Genomic DNA, 9645 nt, shown 5'->3' with positions numbered 1-9645 from the left:
ATATATATATATATATATACACATACATATATATATACATATACATATTTATATTACTGAGGCATATGTACATCGAGTTCTAACACCAGGTTACTAGCATCATAATGCATAAGTGAGATATTAATATATATATGTGTGTGTGTGTGTGTGTGTATTCATGTATATCATTATGCACATATATATATATATATATTAGGTCCTATTACAATGACCATAAGGGATCATATCTACTGGTTTCTTTGATAATTCTGTACAGACATTCTGTAGCTTTAGCTCCAACTAAATTAGTTAATACAACGTAATATTATTATCTCTTTATACCTTGGGCTATTAGCAAACAAACAGGTACATATACCTCTGCATCCTTACACACACACACACACACACAGAGGGTTAGTGTGACAAAATCTGAACTCAAGGCCTTTACCCAATAATAAACAAACTATATATGCATATATATATATATATACCTTTTTCCCATTCGAACATTTTAAACTTTTAATGGCTCCGATAAAACTGCCTTCAGCAAATCTTCTAACAAATGGATTTTCTTTAAGCCTCGGCTGTTGTCATTTATACACAGGCATCCCAAAAGTAAATAGACGCTGGCGTTTTTGAAAGATTTATTTCTAGAAATAAAATAACGGCATTGATGCATTTAAATACCGAATCTAGTATTTAGTAGACATGCCTGGTGCAGTTATTAATTATTTTTGCCTGTTTGGGCACCGTACTTAATGAATAGTGGTCTGCACAGGTAAAAACGGTGTAAGGAGAGGTGTCTATTTACTTTTGCGGTATTGTGTTGTTATCTCAATGTGATTGCTGTAAACATAACTATAGGAAAAATCCGGATATCAATAAAATATGTTGCCATAGATGACGTCTTAAGCTAACACAGCATAGAAGACATACAAATAAATAGATAAATAAATAAATAAAACATCTAAATCGATGTCTTTTATGTTGTACTTGTTTCAGTCATTGGATTGCAGCCATGGTCGGACACCGTCTTTGAAGGGTTTTGCTCCAACAAATCGATTCCAGTACTTTTGGATTTCTTAAAGTTTGGGTTCTTTTGCTGAATCACTTAAAAGCCCATCATATATACATGTGTGTGTGTGTGTGTGTGCTTGTCATTCCATGCATCCACTGCTTCACAACCAATGTTGGTTTGTTTACATCCCTGTAACCTGGCTGTTCAGCGCAAAGAACCGATAGAATAATTAGCCAGACTTTAAAAATAAACAAGCATTGGAGATGATTAATTTGATGAAAGCCCTTCAAAGCAGTGCTCCAGCATGGCCACATTCCACTGACTGAAAGAAGCAAAAGACAAATGATAAAAGATCCTCCAGACATTTAGATGTATATAGAACACCCCAGCAAGCATCAATGGTCTCAAACTGGCCCCAAACACTGTGTTGGGACGGACACATCAGAAACCAATTCACCTCCCGTAGCCACCACAAGAAACCATGGTCAGACAAATCGACTTGAAAACGGGGTGGGTGGGGAGAGTAACTTGCCTAAGAGTGTTACACCCGAGTGAATCATTGCTGTGTGTTGATGTTGAAGTATGCAGCGAGGTTGTTATTCAGCGAGAGGCATCGGTGGAGTGTGAAAAGACACAGATCGGTGACTCATGGCTAATTGTTTATTTGAGTAATGTGCACATCGTGTGTTTGGTCAAGAAGGGCTGAGGAGGGGGGGTGGAGTTGAAGAAGAACAGCCAGAATGAAAGGAGAAGAGGAAGGAGAAAAGGAGGAAGAAGAGGAAAAAGTAGAAGAGGAAGGAGGAAGGAGAAGAAGAGGAAGGAGAAGAAGAGGAAGAAGAAGAAGAAGAGGAAGAAGAAAAGGAGGAAGAAGAGGAAGAAGGAAGAAGAAGAAGAAGAAGAAGAAGAAAGAGAAGAAGAAGAAGAAGAATGAAAGATGAAAAAAGGAGAAGCTGTAGGAAATCTGCTTCAATAAACTGCATCTGACCCATTCAAGTATGGGGAAATGAATGTTAAAATGACGACGATGATGATGATGATGATGGTAAAACACAAGGCATGAAATTTCAGAGGAGGGAGGGGTGAGTCAATTAAACTGACTCCAGTACTTGGCTGGCACTTTGTTTTAATGACTCCACACAGATTAGAAGGCAAGCTTGACCTCAACAGAATTTGAACTCAGAACATAAAGCACCAGAACAAACACAGCAAGGGACCTTGTCCGACACTGTAACAATCCCAGCACTCCCCCGTCCTAATGACGATGATACCAACGCTATTGATTTCTTGTGATATCATGCTCTTTATGTCTCAGATCTTATTACCTAGATTCCACCGTCTATTTATAAATACATATCAATGCAGTGTACTCTTGTTCACTGCTTGAAATCCTAAAGCCGAAATTCTCCTGACTAGATTTAATTATCTCATTACACTGCCTAATTTCACACTCCAATTATACAACCTAGATTTCACTGGCCAAATTTCCTGCCAGAGTTGGCTGTAAAATGTGTATTGATGATTGTGTGGCTCAATAAAAGCAAATCAGTCTAATATCTTGAAACTGGAAGTAGCTTAATGAATGAAATCGTTAATAATAATATTCCTTTCTACAACAGCCACAAGACCTGAAATTTTTAGGGAAGGGGCTAGGTAATTACATCAACCCCAGGGCTCAACATGTACTTATTCTACTGATCCCAAAAGGATAAAAAGCAAAGTCAACCCTGGTGGAATTTGAACTCAGAACATAAAGACAGACTAAGCATTTTGCCTGACATGCTAACGATTCTGCCAACTTGCTTCCTTAATTGTTAATAAGGAATTCCAACCATGTTTCGTCGTTTAACGTCCACTTTCCATGCTAGCATGGGTTGGATGATTTGACTGAGGACTGGTGGACCAGGAGGCGACACCAGGCTCCAATCTGATTTGGCAGAGTTTCTACAGCTGGATGCCCTTCCTAACGCCAACCACTCCAAGCTAAATTTTATTATTAAGTTACAAGAAAAACATAACACGAGAATTTTTAAATATAAAGTCTGCAAAAGATTAATAAACAGATAAAGAAGATTTATTCAAACTTTTAAATATTTTTGTGGCATTATTTTATCTTTAAAATGTCTGAACAGCAGATTAAGACATTTGTGCACATTATAAAGGTGAAGGCACATGGCTTAGGAGCTAAGGTGTTGCACTCATAATCTTATGACCAGGGTTTCAATTCCCAGACCAGGTGGTGCATTGTGTTCTTGAGCGAAACATTTCATTTCATGTTGTTCCAGTCCATTCGACCGTGGAGGCACGTGGCTTAGTGGTTATGGTGTCAGACTCATGGTTGTAAGATTGTCCAGTCTGGGAACTGAACTCATAACCTCATGATTGTGAGCCCGATGCTCTAAGGCCATTAATAAATCACACACACACACATAAGTATGTTTGTGTGTGTGTGTGTGTGTGTAATAGTGTTCTATAAAAATCCATGACTAACTAATTACAGTCTTGTAAAGTAATTAAAGTTAAAACAACAACAATGACAACAACAACAACAACACTTGAAAGATTGTTAGTTTTCGTTACCTGAAGGAAGCTTGCTGAAAGCAACATCTGCAGGGAGTGTGTTGGCTGCTGTGACTCTAAACGGTAACAAATGCATCATACTGTTTGGTATTATGACAGCCAACAAAGCAGTTGTGGGATGCGTTGGTAAAAAGTGCAGCAAATGACCAACTTTGAAAGCTGCCATGACAAAGATTTGATGATGGACACTGTCCACACAGACAACGGAGGGATAGGAGGCAGTGGCGATGGCAGAGGAACTGAACGAAAGAGCAGCATTAAAGAACACAAGAACTTCACTGGCATTGGCTGGAAATGGCACTCAAAGACAAATATGGTAGCAAAAAATAAGACATCTGTTGCAGATAAGTTGAAAAAGCCTTCAAAGTTGATTAAATATGTTGTATTTGTTTTTTTTTGGTTGTTGCTAGCCTTGGTCTTCTTTTTTTTTGTTGTTTTTTTTGGTTGGGGATGTAAAACTTTTGTGGTTTTCTTTTTGTTTTTATAAGTTCGTTTTTTTTTGCCTTTTTTTTTGGTTATTTTTTTGTTTGGTTTCGCAGCTGCAGGGGAAGAGAAGATGAAGCTAAAGGTAATGGAAAGTCACATGTCTGTGTGAATGCAGTGCCATCCCAGCCCACAGTGAAGAGTGGTTGCGGTGAGGCACTCACCTTTACTTCACCACAACTTATACAAGAAGAGCGACCATGTCGGTGTTTGAAGTCACACTGAGAAGTTGTACTCACGTGAGGTTTTAATAAGTGACTTCACCCCCCCGAGACTTAGAGCTAAATGACCAGAGGTAAGCATTACTAAACACAGCACCTGGGTGACAACAAAAAGCAATGCAATGGAATGCAAATAATAGGTAGGTGATGGTGGTGGTGATGGAGTTGGTGGGGGTTGAGGGGGAGAAAGTGAGAGAGTGCAGGAGCGGAGTAGGACAGTTGATCTAATGACTGGTCAATTAACAACAAAAATTCTCACCAAAAAAAAACCCCCCAAAAAAACAACTAGGAACAACAGCTGTGTGTGTATGTGTGTGTGTTGTAATTGTTATGTTCCTCTGTGTGTATGTGTGTGTAAGTGAAAATGTGTATTTATCTAAAGCTGTTTCAGTCTTTGAGCTGTGGCCATGCTGGAGCACTACCTCAAAGGGTTTAGTAAAACTAATTGACCCTGGTGCCCATTTGTGTTTTTTTTTTTAGCCCAATACTTATTTTTTGTTGGTCTCTTTTGCCGAATTGCTAAGTTACAGGAGGAACATAAACACACAACACTGTTTTTCAAGTTGTGGTAACATAATGACAGGCACAGCAATAGTCTTACAAACACACGTGTACACACACATACACACAGGCACACAATGTACACATATATACATAGACAGACAGACACACACATACATACATACACATACATACAGGCATGCACACACATACATACATACACATATCTACATATACATACATACAAATACACATATATTAGCACACATATACACTCATTTTCATACACACACACCCACGCATACACATGCACACATGTATAGGTACACTATGACCAAATGGGTAAGGAGTTTGCTTTATAATGATGAGATCGCTGGTTCAATCTCACAACATGGAATCTCGTGTGTCATTTTGCTAATGCTGAGAGAGTGGCAAAAGTGTCGTACAAGCTTTTGTCATTTAAATCCATTGACATACAGATGTCTCATCATTGTGTCATTTCTTGGTCCATTGTGTATCGTGTGAAGTCCTATCGTGATGGATGTGAGGCAACATAATGTACTTAATTAGCTAAACCGGTGCTCAGCCACTTGCAAACATGGCTACTACCATCACCACTGCTGCTACTACTAGCACCTGCACTGCAACCATCACCACTGCTGCTACTACTAGCACCTGCACTGCAACCATCACCACAACTACCATCATCACCTCTGTTGCCATCACCACCACTACCGAATGTGACAAGGCCAACCCTTTGTAATTACAGGTACAGCTCATTTTTGTCAGCTGAGTTGACTGGGGCAACATGAAATAAAGTGACTTGCTCAAGGACACAACACACCACCAGGAATCAAACTCACAACATTATGATTGCAAGACAAACACCCTCACCACTGTGCTATGCACCTTCACTAACTGACTCACAATGCACTGGTCAGTCTGGAGGCTATTGTAGTAGAAGACACTTGTCTGAGGTGGCACCAAGTGGGACTGAACCCCAAACCACAGGACTGCAAAGTGAGCTTCTAGCAACTTTAACAAAGTAGAACATTCAGTTGTTTGAATTATTGAAGGTAGATTGGTGAAACCAAAACTGGATTCATCATAATATATGACCACAGTATGGCTTCACTATCATATTGGTGGTGGTGGTGGTGGTGGTTTGTGTGTTTTGATGATGGTGGAGGAGGTGGTGGTAATAGGGTATATGTAGTGGTGGTCGCTGTGTTGGTAGTGGTAGTGGCTGTGTGTTGTAGTAGTGGTACTTTGACAGTGGTGGTAGTGATGGTTGTGGAAGTAGTAGCAATAAGGGTTGTGGTGGCAGTAGTAACTGTAGTAGTGGGAGTAGTAGTAGTAGTAGTAGTAGTAGTTCGGGTAGTTGTGGTGGTGGTGGTGGTGCTGGAAGCATGACAATAGCAATTTCAGTGAGATGATCATGGCGATGGTCGTGGTGATTGTGCTGGTGGTGGAGCCGGTGTGGGTGGTGGTGGGTGGCTGATAGTAGTAGCAGTGGTTGCGATGGTGGTGTTGGTAGTGATGGTGGCAGTAGCGGTGGTGTCGGTGGTGGTACTCAAACAAACGTAAGCCATGCTATGCCCTTCAATAAGTCTGAGAGGTTATTTTACATCAGCTGACAGTCTGAGAGTTTGCAAGTGTGTGCTTCGGATGGGCGCGACGGAGCTTTATATAACTACGTGCACACACACACACACACACACACACATATATATATACCCACACTCATATATATATATGTCCACGTGCATATTTAAATATACACCCACGCACACACCAATACACAGATGTATGTATGTTCGTGCATATGTGTGTGTATGTATTTGTGTGCGTGTATGTGTGTGCGTATTATATATATATATATATATATATATATATATACATACATGTGTATATTTACATTATTAGCGTACTGGGAGGTAGGTAGATTGCTCAAGTAGTCACCCAGAGCAACATTATATTTCACAAGTTGCCCATAAACCACTGATGTTATTTTAAGACATCGTCTATTTATTTATTTATTTATTTGTTCGTTTATTTACTTATTTATTCATTCATTTGTTTTGTCGGAAAAAAAAAGTGTTATGTGGTTTGGCTAAAACCGTTAGACTCGTCCGACAACTAAAATAACGATTAAATAAGGCTTGACCTTGCTTTGGCCACGAGACACGGATGAGTTCCAACATGCATCAATGATATACGAAGTGTCCTTAGAATTAATAACAGAATAAAACACGTTTAATTAGTATTTTTGGTGCGCATGCATCTCCTGCTTAACGAGGCACTGTTTGCTATTGGAAGCATTGAAAACTAAAATGTAAACTATATATACATCCCTACCCCCGAAATCATGTAAAATTACAATATTTATTATAATTGAAATGGCAGTGTTAACACAAGAAGGGAGTAGGAATCGATTGGATTGATATCAATATCTTATTGGTGTTTACGTTATGGAAAGTCACTGAGAACGGGAGGGATACGATCTCGGTGAAGTAGTGAACCAGTTGCCCTTAGATTATTATATAACATGACAAATGGTGTCAGCTGAGAGGAGGAAACTACAAAAATATAAATATGTAAAATAATAGCAATCATGCGTGGGTGGAGCTAGTGTGTATTACACATACACACATACATAATTACTTCAAATTTTGGCACAAAGGCCACTAATTTTAGGGGAGGGAAAATTCAATTACAGGGACTTTAGTGCTCAACTGGTACTTGTTTTATCGACCCTCAAAGGATGAAAGATAAAGTCAGCCTCAGCGATATTTGAACTCAGAATGTGAAGAGCCAGAACACTGCACACACACATACGAACAAGCGCGTGTACACACACAAGTTTGTGTATCTATGCACTCGCTCGCGCTCACACTTCGTCTGTGGATATCTGTATGTAGTACAGATTAACATAACGTTGTTGTGTGGTGTTGAGATGCTCATGCATTTCCCCTAAATGTATGGACACCTCAAATCTATTCCAGCCTCACATCGATTCAAAATAGCAGACCAATTGCTGTGGAATAACAACCGCTGATCATAAATTGTTGACCAATTTACTGTGATTATCGCACCAGTATGTAGGGAAGGAGAAATAACTTAGCCATATATGTATGCATAACGTAAGAGTATGTATGTATGTCTGTGTGTGTGTGTGTGTGTGAGAGAGAGAGAGAGGGAATGAGAGAGAGCAAGCAGAGTGTGTGTGTGAGAAAGAGAAAGAGGAGTTTGTGTGTATGATGCGAGATCGATTGCAAGACAGGTTAATGGAATTTAAACATAAACACATTGGTGGAGCGGCATACAGCAGCAGCAGCAGCAGTAGTAGTAGTAACAGCAGCAACGGCAGTTGTAGCAGCAGTATGCAAATATCAAAAGATGATGATGATGGTAATGATGGTGGTGGTGATTTATTTATTTATCAAGCCAATCTAGTCAGGTTTAGAAGAGCTGAGTCGTTTATGCCTTTCCAATGAGATTATAAACCTAAGAACGGTAGAGGCCACGTGTACAGCAGACATATGAGTGATCAATGAAGGCAAGAATCTCAAACTTTTCATTTCCCTTCCACTAAAATATAAGATTGGTGCCAAGTGAAATAGGAGCCAATTATTACAAGAGTGCAATGGTTTGGCAAAAAGCATTAGAACATAGAACAAAATTACTTGTGTTTTGCATTCTGAGTTCAAACCCTGCCAAAGTCAACTATAACTTAACATCCTTCTTTCTTCATTGATGACTTCTCTCTACTCTGCTCACTTCTACACTCTTTTCTGCTTCTTTCCAGTTGGATCCCTGCCTTTTTTTTTTGCAGCTTCCTAACTGTTTTATATATAATAAATCTATTTAGATGTGTTTTTTATATTGCCTTTGTATTTTTACTAATAAGATTCAACTGGTAACGTTTTCATTGTACTCTCTCATTCTGAATCATTTGATAACAGTTGAGATTATATTCACATACTTTTGATAAATGTATGATTATATGGCTTTGCTTGCATTTGAAAAGATGTGTATATACATGAGTAAATATTTGTACAGATATAGCTCACAAATGAATCCTTATATATGTATGAATAAGTGCATGATTTGGTGGATTAGTGTCAATATATGCTTTTATATGTCTTTCTGTATACATTTGTAAGTTTTTATATTTTATATACAATATAATCATGTGTGCGTACATATAAATGTATGTATATATATGTGTGTGTATGTGTATATATATATATATATATATATATACGTATGTACATGCATGTATATATATGAGTGTATAAATATATATCTATTCATATCTATCTATCTATCTATCTATATAGATATACATACATATGTGCACATAAATATGTGTGTGTGTATATGTGATTGTATGTATGTTTATATGCACATACACATTTGTATGGGTTTATTTTCTGAGATTAGAAGTGTTTTCCTTTATGCTTCTTTTCGCTTACACTTATATACACACACACACACACATACACATATCTTAGCTGCTTTCTCATTTATGAGCAAAGCCATTGTTAGAAGGAATCACTGAAATGAGTCAATGGTGACTCAATGTGACGCCCTTGTATGACTCTTGAGCCTGGAAAAAGTTTTGCACATTCTATTACATAATGCACACAGCTGAGCTGGGTGGCAGAAGGCACAGGTGCCACAGTACGAACTCTTTTGACATGCCTTTTCAATCCTGCAACTGAGAGGAACACCTTTCCACATGTTGTACATGTTCTGTTGTGAACAACAGCCGTATCACAATTTACCACATACATATAGATACATACATACATACATATACATATATATATATATATATATATATATATATATATATATATA

At 38.3% G+C, this 9645-nt stretch overlaps 1 protein-coding gene across 4 annotated transcripts in view; it reads right to left on the bottom strand.

Annotated features, from left to right (window-relative positions):
- Window positions 1–9645, bottom strand: part of LOC106875898 (uncharacterized) — an 80862-nt gene that overhangs the window by 61085 nt on the left and 10132 nt on the right. The window contains exon 1 of one of the 4 annotated variants that reach the window (XM_014924206.2): window positions 3575–4253. The exons of 2 other annotated variants lie outside the window; for them this stretch is intronic. In XM_014924206.2, the coding sequence (XP_014779692.1) occupies window positions 3575–3740 (166 nt within the window). In that variant the 5' untranslated portion in view covers window positions 3741–4253. Of the gene's footprint in view, window positions 1–470; window positions 505–3574; window positions 4254–9645 lie in introns of those variants that run through there. One more of the 4 variants, XM_014924207.1, reaches the window with a different exon arrangement.

Source organism: Octopus bimaculoides, chromosome 24 (genome assembly GCF_001194135.2).
Source record: "Octopus bimaculoides isolate UCB-OBI-ISO-001 chromosome 24, ASM119413v2, whole genome shotgun sequence".
In the NCBI taxonomy this organism is placed as follows: domain Eukaryota; kingdom Metazoa; phylum Mollusca; class Cephalopoda; order Octopoda; family Octopodidae; genus Octopus; species Octopus bimaculoides.
The sequence above is the reverse complement of the archived record's forward strand: the minus strand, read 5'-3'. Positions and strand labels throughout refer to the sequence as shown.